Source organism: Equus quagga, chromosome 3 (genome assembly GCF_021613505.1).
Source record: "Equus quagga isolate Etosha38 chromosome 3, UCLA_HA_Equagga_1.0, whole genome shotgun sequence".
In the NCBI taxonomy this organism is placed as follows: Eukaryota; Metazoa; Chordata; class Mammalia; order Perissodactyla; family Equidae; genus Equus; species Equus quagga.
In genome coordinates, this window is record NC_060269.1 from 148,414,429 (window position 1) to 148,437,234 (window position 22,806).

The following is a 22,806-nucleotide window of genomic DNA, read 5'->3' on the forward strand; positions in this document are numbered from 1 at the left end:
CTCCCAAGACTTTGTCCTAATTTGAGGACACCAACTGAAGCCCGCAGAAGTAGAATATACTCCTGAGCTGGTGGAGTGGGTGCTGGTGCATGTCACTGCACAAAATCTCAGAGGAGAGAGAGCAGAGCCCAGATCCTCCAGAAACGGCTGCCCACAGCCCTAACCAGGTTCCTTCACACCCCACTCCCATCTTTGATAGAAAAGTTACTGAAAGACAGTGTTCCCGTTGCAAACTGGGACTTGAAAGACAAGACAATACAAAAGAAGATAAGGAGAAAAGGTGTCGAAGTTGAATCACCTACCGTATGGAGCACATGGAAATCTGGATGGAGCAGCTCACTCTGTGTATAGGAAAGACGTAGAGGAACGGCCATAGGGAATGCACTAACGTGGGACACTAAAAGGAGGAAGAAAATAAGGGAGGGAAAAAAGAAAGAAGGGAAAAATTGCCCAGAGCGTGCGAAATCTATACAGAAACCAAGAGAATACAGTCATTCAAGAGATGATAGATACAGAAGAGAGACAAAGTTGATCCAACATAAGGATAATAAGTGTCTCTGAAGTAAAGAAGCCAACACACAGAACAGAAGTCGTTTTCAAGAACAATGTAGGAAGTGAATGAAGAGTAGATCTCGAGCCAGCCCTGATGGCCTAGTGGTTAAGTTTCAACACTGTCACCACTTCGGTGGCCTGGGTGCTGATCCTGGTTGTGGAACCACACCATTCATCTGTCAGTAGCCATGCTGTGGTCATGGCTCACATAGAAGAAATAGAAGGACTTACAACTAGAATATACAACTAAGTACTGGGGGTTTGGGGAGGAAAAAACAAAACGAGAGAAAGATTGGCAACAGATGTTAGCTCAGGGCAAATCTTTCCCAGCAAAAAAAAAAAAAAACAAGAGTGGATCTATAGTTCAAACAACACACTGTGTTCCAAGAAAGATTGTTACAGGGAGAGCAACATAGCTGATCCATCACAGTTAATGAATAGTCAAGCTAATAACTTCAAGGATAAGGAAAGATTTCTTCAGGGCTTTAGGTAGAAAAAACCAATCACCTAAAGGAGAAATATTAGACTAGCTCTAGGCTTCTTTATAGCAGCATTCAATGTCAATGCCAAGTGTCAGATACAGATGGAGATCATCCCAGATGGAAGGTTTAGGGACGACTTTTGTTTGCTTTTTATGCCTTTCTGTAATGTATGCTTTCTTTAATTGTTTAAAATGGGCAAATATTACTCATGACACAAACAATCAGAAATAAATAATAAAACTATTTTCATTTTGAAAAACAAAACAAAAATCTAGGACCTACCAGAAATCCGTTCTGTTTCCATATCAACGCCCATTCTTTCTCATTTTACCCTGGATTTAAAGAAACAGACCGTGAGAGACTCAGGAAATCAGGTCACCAGTGCCTTCAGACAAAAGAGAGAGAAATGAACTCCAGGATTTGGGAGAGCGTTGGGGTGAAACCATGAAGACTGCTAAGTTTCTTTCACGTGTTTTAAAGGATGTTGTCTTAGACTCGTTTGCACCGCAATGGAGTAATTAAGACTCACCCTTGGGAGTCACCCAGCCTTGAGTTGGCATCCCACTGGTCATGTGATCTTGAGGAAATTACTCAACTTTCTTAGACCTCGGTTTCTTTATATGTTAAATGGGAAAAATAATAGTAGTAACTGCCACAAAACAGTGATAATTAAATGAAATAAGGTATGTAAAGTGCTTTTCACAGAGCCTTCCACTTAGCTACCATCACCACCATCAGCAGCCGCAGCAGCACCATTATCATCTCTACTATCATCATTACCACCATCATCTTCATTTCTACCATCATCATCATCATCACTAGTATCATCATCACCATCATCATTCATCATCATCATTCCTGGCTAAGAGACCTTGGGCATGTCACGCCCCTTCTCTGAGCTTCAACTAGCTCATTATAAAATGGGGGGAATAATGCAGAGGAGTTTTAACTTATTATTATAGTAGCTAACCCTTACTGACTGCCTCTCATGTGCCACACTTATACTAAGTGTTTGCATACAGTAGTTCATTTAATCCTCAGAAACACCCCCAGTAGCAAGTCCCTACTGTCATCACTTCACAGGTGACAGACCTGAACTCTAGCGAGGTTTGCTGGAGCCAGGACTTAAGCCTGTTCCTACTGACATCAGAGCCCAGGTGCCAGCCCAGCATGGTTCACCACCTGTTCTGGTTGTTAGGTTCAAGGGAGATAATAGGAATGAAAACCCCTCAGCACAATGGGCTGTGCAAGCTCCTCTTGGTTGGTTGTCTTTGCCCTCAGGGGGTGGCCTGAAGGCCCAGGGAAGGAAGGAGACAGGGGCTTTGATGTCGATGTACTCTGAACTCCATGGTGTCTTGACCGCTCTTCCATCGATCCTGCAGACCTTGACAGAGCACCTCGTATGTGTGTCCCAGGTGCTGTGCTGGGAGCAGGGGCCAGAAGCAGTAAACAAGTCATGGTCCCAGCCCTGAAGCAACAAAGAGGTGTGCATGCGGGGAGGCAGGTTTGTCCACATTCTGTCCATCGTAGGCTGAGGTACCAGCACCGGAAGTTATCCACAGCTGCTTCCAAACACACCTAGGGAAGTCGAGGGAAGTGAAACCCCAGCCCTCAATCCCATCCAGGCTTCAGAATAGCCGTGAGCTGACCCCCTAGGAGATGCTGCAAGGTTCCCAGCAGTGTTGGAGGCAGGACCAGATGGGTGCGTGACACAAACACTTTCTGACAATGAAATGTCACACGCTCTATAGACCTACAGTCTGGTTTTAGCACATTTCGATGTGTAACCGTTGTTCTCGCACATTTTGATAGATAGCTTTAAGATACGGAGAGTCCACTTTCTGTGTGGTCAACAACATACCAAGTCTCTTCAAAATCAAATTTTGAGCATTTAATTCAAGTACGTAAATATTGATCGAGTATCTACACTCTGTCAAAGATGCCAGGCGGATGGAGATGCTGCCTGTCCTGGAGGGCTCACAGTCTCGTGGGGAGTGAGGGGGTGCGCCGTTCTGAGGCATTTTTGATGTGTCGGAGTCTTAGGCCTGCTGGCAGCATGGTGAGGTGATAACGATGAGTGCTGGGGACAGACGCAGGCTTGAGCTGGTCCTGGCTCCGTGACCTTAGGTTGCTTGGGTGGACTTGCTGATGAGTGTTGTGGTTGTGTGCACTGCTCACAATGAAAGCATTGCCTCCGTGGGATGGAGAGTTTCCGAATTCAGCCCCTTCCTTCCGTCCATACTACCACCATCCGGGCGCTCTAGACGGCCATTGCCTCCTCCTTGCACTGCCCAACAGCCTCCTGCATCCACTTCTACACCCTCCAGTCCTTTCTCCAAACACAGTGATGTCTGCGAAATGCAAATTGACCACATAAACCCCTGCTTGAAACCCCTCGTCGGTTTTCTTCGTTAGCAAACCCCTCTCTTGATCTACAACAGACTACCTAACTGGCCCTGCTCACCTTCGCCACCTCATCCCATTCCTCCCAACCGTCCCTCAGGCATCCAGATAGCTTGGCCTCTTCTGCTCTAGACCTTGGCCCAATCCCTTTCACCCTTCAGGGCCTCTGCCCTCCCCTCCCTCCACCCAGCACGATCTTCCCCAAATCTTCACAAGCTGCATCTCCTCCTTCAAATCACATCTCAGCTATCACCTCCCCAAAGAGCCCCCCCAGACCCCTACTCACACAGACCCTCCCCTGTTGTCCTGTGCATTCCCTCCAGAGTGTTCATCGCCTGTTGTAATTGTTTATTCATTCATTCACTTCTTTTTTAATAAATGAGTCATCTTTTCTCTCCTACCAGACGAGGGAGTCCCATGAAGGCAGGGACATTGTCACTCTCATCCACCACTGTGGGACGAGCCCTAGCACAGTCGTTAACCATGGAGTGTCGATGGAAGGAAGGGCTCCAGCCTCCTGGTTTCCAAACCATTCATTGTCCCCTAGAGTTTGGTGAAGGTCCCTTAGGGATTTCCCTTCCGCTGCCTGCCCTGTCTTGTCTGTGGAGTGCCTGGAAGGAGATGTGATGGGCAGAAGGGGGCCTCAGGTTGGGATGGGGCTGCATACAGGACCCTAGTGGTCATGCTGAGCCACAGGTCCTGAGTCTGGGCACAGGACCCAACTCAACTCTCATTGATTGGGACGTTCAGGAAGAGGGGGGTGCAGACCTCAGATTCTCAGCCAGGTGTGGTATGTGGAGGTCGTGTGGAAACCTGTGGAAGCAGTCTGGGTTGCCATGGCAAGTAGGAGCACTTCTGGCACCAGGAAGTGAGGGGTGATAAGCATCCTGCAAATGCACAAAACGGCCTCTCAAAATAGAGAATTGACCGGCCCCAATGCCAGTGAGCTTCCACTGAGTAACACATGCTCCACTGCCGGGGCGACTCAGGGACTGGGGCCACCGCACATCCAATTGAGGGGAGAGAAGAAGGACAAAAGGACATCCAGCTGGGCGGGGGCTCTCCTCCTCTCTCAAGCAGGGACTAGCAGAGAAACGCTGAGATTTGGAGGTCAGAGCCCCAAGCCTGAGTTCTGGCTCTGCTACTCGTGAGCTGGGTGACCCTGGGTAAATCAAATAACCTCTCTGGGCTTCGGTTTTCTCACCCAGGGAATATGGCAGCCAATTCCTGCCTGACTCAGTTATTCTGAAGATTAAATTACAAGCATTCTTAACACTATATATTCAGTAAATGTCAGCGGCCTTGTAAGTCAAAGTTGTACACCTAGTACTCGATTTCAAAGGCATTTGGAGAGCTGAGAGGATGATGAATCTCTCCTTTGGATGGGCCAGGTCAGAGAAATGATCTTCATCCCTTTAGGAGGTAAGGGCTGTAGCTCCAGCTCCCACTCCTGAAGCCGGCACTCACGTAGGAAAGCCGGCTCTTTCCAGAAGGTGCTCCCTGCCACGGGGGCGGGTCGAAGGCCTGGCAGGTGGAGAAGGATGCTGGCAGCCTGACCCTCTTGGGGGGATTAATTCCACACCCCGGCTCTCGTCACAGGTGGCATCCCGTTCATCCTGACTGGCGAGTTCTTCCAGCAGTCCCAGCGGCCGGCTGCCTTCATCGTCGCGGGCACCGTCAACTGGCTCTCCAACTTTGCTGTCGGGCTGCTCTTCCCGTTCATTCAGGTATGACTGACAGGGCTCCTGCCCCTGGGAGCCCCTCTGATCCGCAGCCCCCTGAGTGACGGGCGGCTCACAGAGCAGAGGCTGATCCTCTCCCAGCTGCAAACCCACGCCGTTGTCCTAAGCAAGGGGGAAGTGTGCTTGGCCCAGACCTTTCATCCTCTCTCTCGTCCCGCACCTTGCAGGAGCTGCCCCTCCATGCTAAGGGCTGCCTCGGAAGGAGTGAGCTTCCCGTTACTGCGGGTATGCAAGGAAACCTAGGTTAGAATCCCAACCCACAACCTACTACTCATTTTTGCAATGTGCTTGTCGCTGTGTTAGACAAAGTCCATATGAGTTCCAGTGTACACTGTGACCCTGCCACATGTTTAATATCCTCATTCTCGTCATCATAACCACAGCTAATGGGGTGCTTGTCCCAAGGGTGACAGTGATTGACAGGAAAATGCTAACTCTGGAATTGGGTACAAGTTGTTTTTGTGTAGGTAAACAATCCGTTCATTCGCCTGCTCTTTAAGTCAGCACGCACTTACTGAGTCCCTGCCGCGTGCCGGGCACTGTGTCAGGCAGTGGGGACAGGGTGGGAACAAAAGTCTGTGTTCCTTTTCAGTCCTGGAGCTGAAAAGGGAAGTGACAGAGGCGGACGTGCTGCTTTAGAAGGGGCGGGCAGGGAAGGCGTGCCCTCCTGGGTGCCCTCATTCTGCCTCTCACGGACCAGGAGACTGGAGCTGAGAGATGCAGGGACTTCCCAAGGTGCCCCCACTGGGATAGACAGCACCAGGGCTGGGCCCCAGTCTCTCATCCTCACCTCGAGACAAGGGCAAAAGGAGCCCTCAGTTATCAGAAGGGGACCCCATCCCAAAAGTCCATTTGAACTGGGTTTGAGTAGTTAGCTTATCTTAAAAAATACAAACACGCACGCACATATCAGAAAGGCCTCCAGCCAAAATGGGATCCGTCAGACCCTTTCCTTCACGTTGTGCCTATTTGGCAAATCACAGCCCACCCCCAGCTCCTCTTGGATGGAGATGCAATGCTGTGTCTTCCCTGAGATGCTTTCTCAGACTCGTGTGTCTGGGCCCGGGCCTATGCTTAGTTCCATGAAATGCATGCTAGCTCAGCCGACGCAGCTGGACTACTTGTCAAGGAAAGGGTGGGGGCACAGTGACCCCGAGCATTCACTATGTGCCAGGTCACATGTGCGGCCGTGCCACTACACGGAAGGTCTTATTACCCCCACCTGTAGGTCAGGATGGGCTGGGGTTTGCTGCAGGAAGAAACAGCCCCCCAGTCTCAGTGGCTTTAAACCCCCAGGACCATGTCTCACTCCTGCTGGGTGTTCACTGTGGGGGACTAGAGATTCTGCCCCAGAGCTTCCCAACTCAGGGATGCTGGCTGCCAGGGCCTCTTCTCTCTGCAACAGCTGCCCCTGTGGCAGGTGGAGGGAACGTGGCCAGTGACATGTGTCACCAGCATGCAAATTCCCTACCTGCGGGGAATGCAAACTGCCATGTGTCCCGAAGGGGACGGGTCAGAAAGTTTGCGTCCTTCCTGGTGACAGCCATGTGGTCTGCCTTCCGAGGCAGAAGGTCCGGCTCAGTAGGCTGGGAGACTCACCTGAGGCCCCGTAGCTGGCGAGAGGGGGAACATGATCACAGCATGGACTTGTGCCCTTTTCTCTATCCACATGGCTTTTGTGTGTTTCGAACTCCTTTCACAATGACCCGATTTCTGATGGCCTTGACGACGTGTTGTGGGGATCACCTTCATTCTAACTGGCTCTTCCAGCCGGGCACCCCACTGTCTGGAAGCTCCAGAAGCCTGAGAGGTTTCTGGGGTCACTACTCTGCCTGGGTCACCATGCTGTGATGTGCTGGAGTGTCTGAGGGCAAACTAGGACCAGGACTCTGAGTGGTTGCAGTGTCCCTCCTGCGAGGGCCCTGGAGGAGCACCCAAGCGAGCTGAGACTGTCACTGTGGTTGAAAGTGCAACCTAACGTGTGATCCAATGTGCCAGATTTCATAGAGAACGTCAGCCCCTGGGCCCGCTCAGGGCCTGGCCTGGGGCAGGGGAATGAGGCCCGAGAGGGCTCGGCCCAGTTTCAGGGCTCAGGGCCTGGGGGCGATGCCACTCACCCGCAGAACTGAGGTCCCACCATGCACAAATGGCACAAGTCTGCATGCCCGTCTTACAATGTCAGACCAGCTGTTTCCTCCCAGACGTGTCAGGGGCACAGGTGTCACAGGAGGGGCGTGACCACCACTACTTACAGGCTTGGATTTTGGGTTTGGGACAATGCAAGGAGAAGCGCAGGGGTGGCAAAGAAAGACGAGTGGCTGGGGAAGGCCTGGAAGGCAGGCTCTGATCTATTCCCTGGGAGGCTCAGAGCTCATCACTGCCTTTGGCATTTCGGGGCTAGAGCTGGAGAGAGACATGGATCCTGCTCCCACATCAGAGAGAGACCACCCCACCTGACCTTGACCTTGACCTTGCCTGGCAATGTCTGCAGCCACATCAGGGACCTGGGCGGGTGGTCTGGAGGAGCCAGGGAGCAATTCCAACCACAGAGCCCCCTGCAGGAACACGCTGGGCCAGTAGCACAGTCGTGGAAAGCTGGTGGGACCACTTGAGAAAGAAGGGGCTGTGAGAAGGAGGAACCGAGGGCGGGGTGGGTCTCAGTGTGGGAAGGGAACCCCAGTGAACGTGGGAACCCCTTTACTGCATCTCTGCCAGGCGGCCATCAGGCCTTTGCCTGGACTTTCTGGAAACAGGGGTCTCTGTGGCTGGAGGAGGGGCGGTTCCATTGTTACAAATCCCATCCTTAGAGCGCGCTCCCTTGTACAGACCGAGGCAATGAGTCCATGAGTGGGAACTGCTCTGTCTCCCAAACGAGGCGGCCGGAGCGTGCAGGCCAGGCACTGAGCTCCACTGAGTCCAGCTTTGTAGCACAAGGCCTTCCTTGACCCAGTGAATGTCTGGGTGGGAGCTAATGTCTGCAAGGGACCCACAGGGGGATGTGGGACACACCTGATTGCATTGACTAGGAGATTACACTGAGTGTCATGAGGGGGCCAAGATTGCACAGCTACGGAAGGGCGGGACCAACAGTCAAATGCAAGTCTGTCTGGGCCTCCAGCCAGAAACCATTTAGATTTCAAAATGCAAATATTCACTCATTCATTCGTTCCAGGAACCCTTCCAGTATGTACAACCTGCCAAGCACTGTGCGAGGTGTGGGGACACACTGATGACCAGCCTGCACGGCCCTCCAGGGCTCTGAGCCAGGGTGGTGGTGGGCTGTGGGAGAGAGGACAGACATGAACCCGAGTGGTGGTCGTGCCAGGCAGAGCGGGAGAAGTCCTCCGACACCGTGTACACAGGACTGTAGCAGCTCTCAGCAGAGGCAGTGGTCACAACCGCAGGAGTAAACCCAGGAGGCCTCTCAGAGAGGTGAGGAGCTCCGCTCTGCAGCGTGAGTGGAACTTAGCCCCGTGCTGGAGGAGAAGGGCGTTCCACGACTTTTCCATATAAGGTAACAATTAGAGGTCCCAGGGCGTAGCACCTGATATCTGTGGGGGCCCTTACTCAACCTGCCACGCCTGTGTTCACATATTCACGACTCCCTTCCGTTTTGCACCAAGTGCTGGGCGAGAATGGCGTTGAGACCAGAGGACTTCGGCTCGAATCCTGAACCTGTGTGTTAATCACTAAATGACTGTGGACAAGTCACAGATGTGGCCCAGCCCCACACGTCTCAGCTGTACGACGCCCCACAGGGGGCAGCACTCCATAAGCTGTACACACGGGGGCCACAGTCTCATCTGCTTCTGGGGAGCCCAGCCCAAGACAAGTCATATCCATTTTCTTCATCCAACAGCCCTGTGGACAATTATTTCCATTTTACAAATCACAAAACTGAGGCCCGGAGGAGTGAAGTGATCCAGAGCATGGGCCACTCTGAGTGAGCTTGGCCCAGGGTCACTGTCTACCCGCTTCTATTCCATGCACTTATTGTAATTCATTTGTGAGGTGGGTGCCATTAGAGCCCCATTTCACAGATGGAGAAACAAATGCACAGGAAGGTTAAGTTGCTTACCCAGGGTTGCCCAGCTAACAAGTGGTAGAGATGAGCTTGGAACCCATGCAGCTCCAGGCTGTGCATTCTTAACCACGACACTATACAGTGCCCCCAGGAGAGTCACAAATCTTGACCGGTGTCTCCCATGCAGAGGGTGAGAGGTGCTAATCCAACCTTGAAAATGACTCTCTGTGGATTTGTTTGTATGAAATTTCTTAAGCACATTGTTTGGGGCAGAATTATTTGGGGTAGGCTATTTAGGGTGGAGGCCACTGATCAGGGTGAGGGAATCTGTCCCCCTTGCTGACCCGAGGAATCCCACAGCAAGCCCGTGGAACGGCGATGGCTGGCCAGCTCTCCCCAGCTTTAGATGCGGGTTGGTTCTGCGCAGCCTGCAGAGCAGACCTTTATCTTCACTCCTGCTCCTGGGCTCCTGCCTCCCCCCGGGAAGAGACCCAGCAAAGGGCCTGGTACTTCTCCGGTGCTGACCGAGGAGGCCAAGCCAGTTACTTGTAGATCCTCCACCTCACTGCACAGCAGGACAGCGATGGGTTTCGGGCTCTGTTGTAGCGCTTAATAAACGTGGAAACAGTGGTTGAGGGTTCAGGCTTATAGTCAGAGGGCCTGAGTGTCTCCTCTGCTCCTGATAAGCTGTGTGACCTTGGATTTCTCCGGACCTCTGTTCCTCAGGTGGAGGTGGAAGATAATGCCAGCCTACTCAGAGGGCTACTGTGAGACTAAGTTGTGTGATACTTGAAAAGCACTATTATACTGGATGGGTCACAGCAGGGGACAGGCCACGGCAGAGATGACAGAGGTGCTGGCTGGCAGATGAGCTTTGGCAAGTGGGACCTCAGGGTCTAAGGGGGCTGGAGACAGCAAGGTGGAACCACGGAACTGAGGAGTGGGGAGTGCATGTGTTGCTAGGGCTGCTGTAACAAACTACCACCAACTGAGTGGGTGAAAACGACAGGAGTTTATGCTCCTGCAGTTCTGGAGGCCAGAAGTTCAAAATCCGTCTCCCTGGGCTAAAGGCAACGTGTGAGTGAGGCCACGCTGCCTGCCGAGGCTCCAGAAGAGCGTCCGTCTCCTTGCCTTTCTCGGCTTCCAGAGCCGCCTTCCCCGCCTTGCTTGGCTGCTGGCCCCTTCCCTCTTCCTCCATCTGCAGAGCCAGCAGCATAGATCGTGCTTCAGTGGGCCCATTGCTGCAGTGGTCACATGGCCGTCACCTTCTGTGTCGCTGCTCCCTCTTTTAAGGACAATTGTGACTGCATCTAGGGTCCACCAGGATAATCTCCCCATTGCAAGATCTTAACTTCATCACATCTGCACAGTCTCTTTGCCATCTAAGGTGACAGTCACAGGATATCAGCACCGGGATATCTTTGGGGGCCGTTATGCAGCTGACTACAGGAAGTAAGGGCGCATTTTGGAAGCAGAACTTGGACACGTGATCGGGGATACCCAGAAACCAGGCAGATGTGCTGCTGAGTCCCTGACTACTGCCCCACCCCCCACCCCCCAGCTGAGCACAGCGTGGTCCTGAGAGCCGCAGGAGGCGTCATGCGGTGTCAGCTTGGAGGTGGAGGGGCTCCAGCAGATTACAGAGGAGTCCGACATGCCTAGGAGCAGGGGACAGGCTGGGCATTCATGTCCTGACTCATTACTTGCTAACTACAAATAGTAATCACCTGTCTGGCTTTAATGTTAGGTGTTTGGTGTTTGTTCCATGACTGTTGGACGGGCCCTTCTGGACCTTGAGTGCTCTGCTAGGGGACTTGCACTTGATCCTGTGGATCAGAGGTGCTCAGCCCTGGAAGGGCATGAGATCCGCCTGAGGAGTTTAAGATCAGTGAGTGATTCATGCCTGGGACCTGCCACCCCCATCACCGAGATTCTGAATCAAGGAGAGAGGAGGGTAGAATTATCAGTATTTTTTAAAGTGCTCCAGATGATCCTGCCATGTCAGCAGAGTTGAGAACCCCCGATGCAGATGTTTAGGAAACAGTGAAGGGGACCAAGCAGTGGAATGAGTGATCAGACTTGTGTTTCAGGAAGACCCTTCTGGCTGCCTGGAGGCTGGATTGGAGAAGGCAGACTGTGGGCAGGGAGACCTGGGGGCTGGCATTTTCTGTCATCTGCAGGAGAAATGGCGCTCAGGCTTGGATTAGGGCGATGGCCAAGGGGAGGGGTCAGTCAGGCACAGAGTAAATCCACTTTGCTGAGTGGGGTGGGGGAGCTTGCAGGAGGCAGCACCTGGGCCAAGACGCAAGCCCTCGCTGGGCAGACAGCTAAGCTGGTGACAATGACCCTGCCATCAGGGCAGCTCATGAGGATGGTCTGCATCTCCTACAGATATGGTCCAGCATCAGCTGATCAGCACTGCTGCCTTCAAAGTTGAGCTCATGGCACAGATACCTCTGGACTGGTCCACAGAAAGATTTCTGCAGTTTAAACAAGGCCGTGGGCATCATCAGGAGGGGAAACGAGGATTTTAGTCGCCAGAGAAGGCCCATGTGAGGGCCATTTGATAGCCAGGCCTTCTTTCCGCCTACAGCCTGCCCCTTTCAGCCAGCTCGTTCCCTTCCTTGCTCAGTTGTCTCAAGTCATGGAAGTGCTAATTGATTGTCAGTCTGTTCCCAGGAAGGATGTCCACGGATGTGACACAGGCCTCACAGTTCAAAAGTTCAGCAGTACAGAGTCAAAAAAATGTTAAGTCTCTGCTTCCTTGCTATTCATAGAAAGGGTATTTTATAGGTCAGTAGTTTTTTAATATTTTCGCCCATCGAACCCTTTGTGTAAGCAAAAACTTTCAAACTTAAAAAAAAAAGAGGGGGCAGTGAATAGGTAAAATGCCTAACACGGTTCCAAGAATCAAATGTGAGAGTAAAACTGAAAATCCAATGGAAGATAAAAAGGAAGGGATCATCATGACCAGGCTGGGGAAAGACAAGACCCTAAAAGGCCAAATGATGAGGAGAGAAGGGATGGATTCAGTGATCTCAAAATGAAAGGTTTCCACCCAGTGAGGGACGGCAAGGTCAAGGGTGCCGCAGACAAGGACTGAGAGGAGCCATGGGGAACCTCTAAATTGATCAGGATTAGTGCCTAGAATATCAAGGAGCTCCTGTCAGTCGACAATGAAAAGACTAGGAAAGTGGGTCAAGAAGAAGACAGTGCGCTTCCCAGAACGAGAACCCTAAATGGTAACATGCAGAGGAAGAGATGCTGTAAACTAGTTTAAATCAAAGAACGGCAAATGAAAACAATAACACAGCTCTGTGTATTTGCACAATTATCAAAATTAGAAATTTACAGAGTACCACGTGTTACCAAAGATGCAGGGAGTTGGGAGCCCTCCTGCACCGGTGGAACAGTCTGTTGGCAATTAATCAAATTAAGCATCCGTATACCCCATGGCCCCAAATTCCACCCCTAGTTAGATATCCCAGAGAAATTTTTGCCCAGGTCCGTGAGATGGGCTGCACAAGAATACTAACTACGGCACTGTTTGTGGCAGTGAGGAGTGAGAGGTAACCTGGTAGCCGTCCTTTGAGGAACACATACATAGAGCAAGAAGGTGCACACTGCAAAATAGGTGCGCTGCAGTGAGAAGCACCTTCAGCAGCAGTGCATACAAACCTAAACCCAGTGCTGAGGAAGTCAAGCACAGAGTGACATCTGTAGCCCAATACTACTTCCATAAATTTAAAACAGCACTGCAGATTTTCACAAAGACAGATGATAGATGATGATGATGATGAAGAAGAGAAGAAAGATGATAGATAGATAGATAGATAGATGTAGATGGATGTAGATAGATGGGCAGATAGATGGATAGATAGATATGCATCCAGATAGATAGATAGCTAGGTAGGTAGGTAGGTAGGTAGGTAGGTGGATAGATAGATAGATAGATAGATAGATAGATAGATAGATAGATAGATAGATGATAGATAGATAGATAGATAGATAGATAGATAGATAGATGGATAGACAGATAGATAGACAGACAAGAAATATAGGTTGATTGAAGAACATTTATCAAATACTTAAACATGAGTTTGTCCAGAGTTGGGGTGAGAGTATTGCAGGGCAAAAAGAATAGAGTAGAGGTTGAAGATTAAAAGAGGAGAAACAAATGAACAGATACAAATGAGAGGAACATTGCACAGTCCAGTAATGACAGTATGTCAAGAGGTGAGGAATATGCTTAACTCGACCCTGTGCACTTGGGGGCGGAGTGCAGTGGGGACGGGGGCTGAAAGAGAGGGAGTGGGAGGAAAATAGCTAAGTAAGTTGAAGCCTCAGGACATGGTAGCTGAGGAACAGCCTTGGCGCTTCTCCCACTGACCAGCTGGGGAAGGCTGGAGGTGGAGATTGGAGACAGATCAGCCACCCAGCCTTGCCCCCTGGAGCACTCCAGTAACACCCACGTGACAGTAATGACATTGTCCCAATAATATCAGTGTTTCGCTGAGCATCTTTTTGTGTTTTGTGCCAAGCCCCAGACCTGATCTTTTATGTACGTTTTCTCGGGAGTGTGGCTCTGAGGGTTCATTCACTCAGCCAGTATTTGAAGCTGGCTGAGCGGGTCCCTTTAAGAGACTGGAACAGAAGAGCAGTTCTCCGTAGGGGCAGTCACTGAGCTGTCTCCTTCCTCTTTTTTTCCTTCCTCCTCCTCCTCCTCTTCCTCTTCTTCTGCCTCCTCCTCCTTTTTTCCTGTAAAGTTATGAGGAAATTCTAATTATAAATGATTCAGGTTCACTGCAGAAACTACAAAAATATGTGTTAATGGGTTAATGATGCTGCTTCCTTCTTTTCTTCCAAATATATGTAATTTTTCATATTTATAAAAATTGGAACCAATTTTTTAGTTTTGTTTTTTGCTTTTCTCACCTGATATGATATTATGAGCATTTCCTTATGCCCATTTTTAAGGAAATTTTGGGGCATTTTTAAAACAAATTCCCTCTCGAAGCAGAGGTCCTGCGAGTTGGGGCATCTCCAGGGTCCCTGGGTTTTCAGGGCCCGTTCAGGAAACGCTGAATGTGTGACTATAGATGCGAGCGGAACGGCCTTGCTGGACACGCTGATAGAGACACCAGTCGAGTGACCACATTTTGATTTTGTGCAATGTCAGCCTCCTGACCCAAGCCAGGGAAGGCAGCGATGAATCCTTTCCTTTCTGGATGGGAGCTTGCCAAGGCAGAGGGCCAGGCTCCTGGGGCTGCCCTTGGCGATGATGAATGTGTTAGAGAAACGAGGAACTTAGAGGTTCTGACTCACATCTCCCACCCCTGTCGGACCCTCCTATGGGAGCAGCTTCGGCTTGCTATAGACTCTATAAATGAACTCTTTCCATTCTGCAGTCCTTCTGGAAGCCATCGCAGCCACGATCTAGAGCCATTGTATTCATTTTGGGTTCGTCATAACAAACTACCACACCATGGGAGACTTAGAAATTTGTTTCCTCACAATTCTGGTAGCTCGAAGTCTGAGATAGAGGCCTTGGCAAGGTTGACTTGTTCTGAGCCTTCTCTCTTTTGCTTGCAAATGGCTGTCTTCTCCCTGCGTCCTCACAGGGTCTTCCTTCTGTGTATGTCTGTGTCCTAATCTCCTCTTCTTATGAGGACTCCGGCCACATCAGATGAGGGTCCACCCTAGTGACCTCACTTTACCTTAGTTACCTCTTGAGAGACCCTAACTCCAAATACAGTCCCATTCTGAGGTCCAGGGGGGTTAGGACTTCAGCATACGAATCTGGGAGGGGCACAATTCAGCCTGTAACAGCCAACCAATGGAACTGCTCAAGCATCTTGATCCTTTCACTCGTTCCAAAGTGTGTCAGCGGCACGTGTATCGCAATCCCAAACAGAGACTGCCAGGAGCCTGGACTTCCTCCTCAGAAAAAAATACCGGAGCCTGCTTGGCTCTGGACAATGGCATGAATCAAACCTGGAGGGTATCACACTCACTGGCAGTGGGGCCCCGGGCCGGCTCCTGAAGCTCTCCGAGCCTCGAGAGGTTCACACAGGGAAATCCTTAACTCTCTGTCACCCCTGGAGAATGAGGCTGTTGAGGTTCTGCGTGCACTTGGAGCAGCCCCCTCCACTGGCTGTGTGCTAGACCCTGACCCCGTCTGAGCACAGACCCAGGGAGAGCTCCACCCCGCCGCTCGCACGAGGGCTGAGGGAGTTCACACGGGTGAAGGGCTGACAGTACTGGCACAGCGGCAGTGCCACAGAAGCACTAGCAATTACTGTTGTCCCCTCCTCGGGTTGCAATAAGGATTAAAATGAGCAAAGGCTCTGTGACAGATGCCGCTGATGCCCCGCCCATGTCCCCTCAGCCTCACCGTCGTCTAGAGACGGTGCTGACAGTGCTACAAACAGTGTCTGTAACAGCCCGTTGGCAGCCCCTGGCCTCCCTGCGTTGGGCTTGTCCTCAGCCTGTGGGAGGAGCAGGCAGAAGTGTTGGGGTGGCCACAGCCAGTGCGGTTGGAGGATATGCGCCAACTTCCCCTCCTCGTGTGTGTGGGGGCAACTCTGCTGTGTGGTCCACGTCTCCCGCAGGTCCCCAGAAGAAGCACTGAGTCCCAGTTGGACACTTCCCCTTCGGTCTTAGTGTCCTAGCTGCCATAACAAAGTCCCACAAACTTGGTGGCTTAAAACAGTAGAAACTTCTCCTCTCAGGGTTCTGAAAGCTAGAAGGACAAAATGAAGATGTCAGCAAGGCTTCTGCAGGCTGTGAGTGAGCGAGCTGTTCCCTGGCCTCCTCTCAGCTCGCCGTGGCTCTCAGTGTCCCTCGGCCTATAGCTGCATCGCTGCACTCTCTGCCTCGTCGTCACCTGACCTTCCCTGTGTGTGTGCTTCTCCATGTCTCTTTTTATAAGGACACCAGCGATTGGATTTAAGGCCCACCACAATCCAATATGACCTCACACTAGCTTGATTACACCTACAGGGACCATTTCCAAACAATACCACATTCACAGGTACTGGGGTTAGGACTGCAACAAATCATCTGGGGGGCACAATTCAGCCCACAACACCTTCCCTGTCTAGAGTGACCAGGTCATCCCAGTTTGCCCAGGACTGTCCCTGTAAGTCCCACATCCCAGAAAACCCCTTGGTCCCGGGGAACCCAGAACAGTTGGCCACCCTGCCCCCATCTCAGTTCCTCCCCACCAGTGTGCCATGGATCATCTCCCGACGAAGCGCCTTGCCCTCACCCCCTGTCTCAGGCTCTGCATCCGGGACCTCCCCGCCTGGGGCAGGACCTGAGATGCTCGCCCATCTCCAGGACAGAGGAGCTTGATAAACAGGAGCCGCTGTGGTTGGTTGTTGTTCTGGTTGTCCTCATTTGTCAGGCACTATTTCAGATACAAATGAGACACAGTCTGAGAAACCACACAGACTTCGGGGTCAGACTACCTGGCCTTGAGTCCTGGCGATGCCCTCAGCAATTAGGTGAAGGCCAGGCTGCTCAAACGTCCTCTGACCTTACTTGCTCTTTGAGCCGTAATTTTCATGTCTATGAAACAAGAGAATTGGCCCCAGTTTTGCAGCTGGGGGCTAGAAAGAATTGGAAATGAAATCAAGACTTGAGCTCAGTGTCTGCCCGTGGACATTCAGGAACGGTTGCTGTCATGATCTGTATTAGTACTGGAAAGGTCGCTTCCTGCCATGCCATCCTAGGGTCACTTGGGAAGAGGAGACAAGACTGAAAGAGCAATTCATGGAAAGTGCCAGAAGCCTACCCACCCCGTCCTAGCTGAGCCATCCAGGACAAGTTGCGCCTCGAAGCTTGCCTTCTCCCTGTCCTTCCCCCTCTCTCCGACCACCCTGCCCCCTCCTGCAAAATGTCCTACATATGAGGTGGGGTGGGGTGGGCCGCCCTGACCCCTGGGGAGATTAGTGTCATGCTCTGTCTCTGCCCTCAGTCACAGGCTGCCTCTTCCTCTGGGCCTTTGCCGTGGTCAGCATCAGCGTGTCCCTTGGGTGGTTCATTGTAAAGGCCTGCACACTACTTGATGTCTGCCATTAGCACCAATATTTCCTGCTTTGGAGAAAATTGCATGCAGTGCATGTCTGCTTGATTCCACCAGAGTTATAAAATTCCGTTTGAGTTCAATTAAGTCTGGAAAAGAGAAAATGATTCTTTTCAACGTGAAAAATATTGAGTCATATCCCAAATGCCTATGCAAAGCGAGGGGGAGAGCTGACCTAGGGGGGCGGGATCTAAGGCAAACCACTGCCCCTCGCCGCTCCGGGCGGTCCAGGTGATGCTCCTCGGTCTGAAGGCAGGAAGGAATGTCTTTCGCTTACTCGGCCTCTTCCGGCGCCAGCATCACGCTAGGCCCTGGAGGCCAGGCAGTGAACAGCGGGGGCAGAGTTCTGCCCTAACATTTCAGAAAGAACAGACGTGCCCATCATGGGACAGGTGTAGTCTGTGCTTCACAGCAGGAGGTGAAATGGGGGGCCTAATGGGGCTGACCAGTGCAGGGACCTTTCAAGCTGAGATTAAGGAAGTAAGTGCATGGGGCGGGGTGCGGAGGGAGGTGATGCCCGGAAGGGAGAAGGAAGATGCTGGCAGGAGCCCTGGGTGGGCACGAGCAGGCATCCGAAAGACTGAGAGGATTGCGGGTTATTCTGAGGGAGCACGGGGAGGCTGAGGTCACAGCCCCCAAGGCACTGAGGGCATGAGAGGGATTCGGGGTTCATCCGAAGGACTGTTGGAAGCCACTGCGTGATTTAGAACATGATCCATTTTGCACTTTTAAAAGAACTCTTTGGCTGCCCGGTAGGAACCAGATTTAGTGTAGAGGCAGGAAAAATGGATGCTAAGATGATAGAAAGCAAAACACTGGTTAATTCTCTGTGTGTTCGGGAGAGCATTGACCAGAAAATGGCGTAAAGAACTTTCTGGAGTGGTGGAAATGTTCTACATCTCGTTAGAGGGGTTAGTTACACAGGGATATACTTTTCTCCAAACTCATTGAACTGGACACTTAAGATCTGTGCAGCTTATTACATGTCAGTTTTATCTTGCTTAAAAAAATTGTGTGTCTTACAAGAAAAATATGTTTCAAGGGAAAGTTATCAGGACTTAGTAGCAAAGATAGGCAGAGAGGGAGGAATTCGTCAAAGGTGGTTGCAGGTGTCGGTCTTGGGCGAGTGGGAGGATGGCAGTGCCATTCCAAGGACAGGTGGAGGAAGGGCAGCCTTGCCAGGGAGAGGGGGAGGCTGCGAGAGATGTGGGCAGAGTTGTCAAATGTGGCTTCCAGCAGGGCATACTGAGTTGAAATGTCACCAGGCAGCCACGGGGCTGTGTCTGCCACAAAGATTCTTGGGCAGCCCCAACAAAGTCTTAAGTGTACATATGACAGTGACTTGGGAGCCACAGAGCACACGGGAGATGTAAGTTGTCACTAGGATCTCTGCTCTCTTCCACCTTCCGCCAGAAACATCCTAATGTTTCAAGTCTACTTTGCTGGTAAAGTGCAGCAGCCTCACCTTTTAAAGCTCTTTGCAGAATCCGACTTACCTGTGTGAGGCACCTGCCTTCCCGTCAATTCTTAAGTAGGGGTCCTGGCACTGACTCCTCCAGGATTTTGGTGTGAATCACCAATGAGCCAGTGTTCCCGTTCTGTGCCTGGAGGCGGAAACTAAGCAAAATTATGTTTTTGTCACATCATGAGACTCTAACTTGGACCGCCTTTTGTACCTCATGCATCTCCATAAAAGTCCTCTCATTTCATTCATTTGTCTGCTCATTCAACGTACTTTATTAAGAAAATGCTTCCAGTGAGCCAGGCACTGTCTAGGGCTGGGGGTACAATGGAGAGCAGGTGCCGCGGATCCCGCCGTCATGGAACTTACCACCCAAGCCAGGTTTTATAACCTGGGGCCTGTGGACACCAGAGGGCCTATGGGCGAACTTCAGCAAGATCATGAAATGCCCTCACGCCAGAAAAAGTGTTGAAAATGTCAAGTGTATGAGCTTCTCCTTTTTGTGGAGGAGGGGATTCATAGCTTTTTGTCAGGTTCTCAGAGAGGCATCTTGCACCTACTGGACAGTCCTTCCTCCGTCAGCTGGAGTCCCACACGGCTGCAGCCTCCGCACCTCTTGTCCTTCAGGGCTCAGCTGGCAGGTGTCTGTTGAAACGCAGGTGAGCACACCAGCCTGCGCGCCCCATCCACCCACATCCTAGATATACTCAAAATAAAGAGAAATGTCCCACCTGCTAGAAAACAAGGAGGGGTGTCATGGTTGTACCCATAATTGTGAGTACATCTCCAGAGGGTGGATGGGGTGAACTGATGGAGGGAATCTGGCCCCAAACGCATCCAGAACAGGACGGCTGAGTAAGGTGGAAGTAGCCCCAGGGCACAGGGAGCAGGGGACTGGTTAGGTCGCGTCACCAGGAGTGGCCAGAGAAGGAATAGAGGCAAAATTCCCAGACCTGCGGAAAGACGAGTCCTCTGCATGAACGGGCCCACCTCACGCACTGCAAATCGGCTGCAAAGGATGCCTTTCCAGACAGTGACGTGCAATTTAAGAGCACTGGAGTTAAAAAGAAAACCCTAGAAGTTCCATAGGGAAAAGGCAGACAACCTGAAAAGAAATGACAATCAGATGACATCACACTTCTCCTGAGCGAGACTCTACCCGGAGGGTAAGGAGCACTGTCCTCAGCCTTGAGAGGAAAATATTCTGAAATTAGAAATCAGTACCTTCATGGATAAGAGAGGGGAGAAGGCGTTTTCAGACCTGAGAGACCTATAAAGCTTACCACCCACCATCAGCCAGCTGTGGCCTAGGGAACTGGCCTGGACGTATGTGTAATAGCTTACTGGGTGTGCCACGACGCCAAAGCCTGGCCACCCGGAGCCAGTTTGCCAAGTGGTTAAGATCATAGACTTTGGATTTGCAGCCTAACACTAACCAGACAGGAGGCCCTGGGCAAGCTGCTAAACTCCTCTGAGTACAGAGAACTTCGCCCAGTATTGGGCCCAGAATCCCCAACAAATATGGCTGAGGACAAACATGAGTATTAGTAATATTGGCAGTGCTCCCAGGAGAGCCCAGGCCAAAGGCTGGCCCACCTCCTCCTCACATGTCTGTTGTAGAGACAAATCATTTCAAATATCCTTTCTTCTTGACTTGTCCATTCCAATAGCAAAGTATTTGAATTTGCCCGTTTCAACCGCATATCCTTTATTTCACAGCCTAGGTCCAGGTTTGGTAATTATGCAGTCATAAAATGATAGGCTGTTGGAGCTAGAGGTATTTTGGTCTGCTCAGATTGCCCTAACAAAATGTCATAGACTGGGGGCTTAAACAACAGAAATTTATTTTCTCCCAGTTCTGGAGGCCGGAAGTGCGAGGTCAAGATGGCAGCAGGGGTGGTTGCTGGCGTAAGCCCTCTTCCTGGCTTGGAGGTGGCCCTTTGCATTGTGGCCTCACATGGCCTTTCCTCGAGGTGTGCACTTGGAGGGAGGTGGGAGGGAGGAAGAGCCCATGTGAAGGAAGCACAGGGAGCAGGAGTGGTGGAGAGGAGGAGACCTCATCAATTTTCAGGGCAAGCTAAGGACATTGGTCTTCATCCCAAGAGCAACAGGAGGAGACTGAGGAGTTTTAAGCAGAGGGCTGGCATGACCAAGGGATGTTGTTTTGGTTTGTGTGGGTTTTTTTGTGAGGAGGACTGGCCCTGAGCTAACACCTGTTGCCAATCTTCTTCTTCTTGCTTGAGGAAGATTGGCCCCAAGCTAACAGGCATGCCAATCCTCCTCTACCTTGTATGTGGGTCACTGCCACAGCATGGCTTGACCAGTGGTGTAGATCAGGGCCAGGATACAAATCCCCAAACCCAGGGCGCGAAAGTGGACTGCCTGAAACTTAACCACTACGCCACTGGGCCAGCCCCCCAAGGTTTGTTTCTGAAAGACGCTTCAGGTGCACTGTGAAGAACAGAATGAGGAGAGGCCCCCTGGGTGGGGGACACCAGTTAATAAGGTGAGAGGCAGTGGTCCCTTGGGTGAGGCAGAGGTCAACAAACTCTGGCCCACCACCTGGATTATGTTTTTAAATAAAGTTTTATTGGAACACCGTCATGCACATTCATTTATGTACTGTCATCTCCAGTTGCCTTCCCACGGCGAGGGCAGAGTCCAGTAGTCCTGACAGAGACCGAATGGCCCTTTGTAGAAAAAGTTTGCTGAGCCCTGGGCTAGACTTCCAGAGCGGAGGTGCCAAGGGAGGCTAGACTAGGGACCTGTATGAGGAAGACACAGCCCAGGACTTGGTGACTGGATCCCGCACGACCGCTGGGGGGACAGGAGTCGTCCCGGGTGACGATCAGGTTTTCAGCTGGCATAGTCGAGCCTCAAACGCTGTCATCTACCCTGTGCACAGACAGGCAGAGGAGCCAACACTTACGCAATGCTGGGTGCCAGGCGCTGCTCTCCACATGCTACAGTTAACTCATGTAAGAAAACAGACTGAGGGCCGGCCCGTGGCCAAGTGGTTAAGTTCACGTGCTCTGCTTTGGTGGCATGGACCTACACCGCTCATCAAGTCAGGGTGTGACAGCATCCCACATAGAGGGACTAGAATGACCTGCAACTAGGATACACAACTACATACTAGGGCTTTGGGGAGAAAAAAAACGAAGAGGAAGATTGACAACAGATGTTAGCTCAGGGCCAATCTTCCTCACCAAAAAAATATACCTTAAAAAGAAAAAAAGAAAGTCTGTGCTAGACACTGTGGTGGGTTCTTGGGACCCAGAGAGGAGTGACATGTGCCCCCAATCTCAAGGAGATCACAGTTGGGATGCGGCCGACTCGAAAATATGGGACGTGCTCAGGAGAGGTTTGTGCATGTAGAGGTCTCACGGAGAAGACTCGTTTGGACCTAGCGTGGAGGATGAAGGGGTTTTCTCAGTATAGAAGAGGATACTTTTTGAGTCTCCAACGTGACCATATTTGGAGATGGGGCTTTTAGGGGTAATTAGGGTTAAGTGAGGTCGTAAGGATGGGGTCCTAATCCAGTAGGACTAGCGGCCTTATAAGGAGAGGGCGAGAGAGCCTCTTTCCCTCCCAGAGCGTGGAAGAGGCCACCCTTGCTCTTTCCGTGAGCATCCGAGTCTTCTCGTTTGCTTGCTGTATAAAGCGTCACCGTGAATAACCCGGTACCGTGTTCGAGAGCGTCAGTGCTGACGGGAACGTGTGCTGCCTGCTGCAAGGAGGTCGACAGGTCAGTTCTCCCAGGGGCGTGGCCCCTACTGCAAGGATTACTCACTCTAACTCAGAACGCTTTCTCCTGTTGATAGTCCGGTTGAATGGCTACTTCTAAATTTAACCCAGAATTACATAGGGTTATAATTTTGTTACCGCTGGAGCACGTGGCTTTTTGTGGGTAGACTTCCAGGCGGCACCCGTGCCCCGCACGTCTACGCAGCTGATCTGGAAAGGGATGCAGGCGCTCCTTTGTCACAGCGCACAGCATCGTTCCAGCAACGTGCTGTGCGTCTGCTCTCCTCATTTGAGGAAGTTGCTGG

The 22,806-nt window shown here is 51.3% G+C and overlaps 1 protein-coding gene across 2 annotated transcripts in view; it reads left to right on the forward strand.

Moving 5' to 3' along the window:
- SLC2A9 (solute carrier family 2 member 9) overlaps positions 1-22,806 on the forward strand; it is a 224,152-nt gene that overhangs the window by 194,881 nt on the left and 6,465 nt on the right. For both annotated transcript variants that reach the window (XM_046655690.1, XM_046655689.1), the window contains one exon: positions 5,037-5,164. In XM_046655690.1, the coding sequence (XP_046511646.1) occupies positions 5,037-5,164 (128 nt within the window). The remainder of the gene's footprint in view (positions 1-5,036; positions 5,165-22,806) is intronic.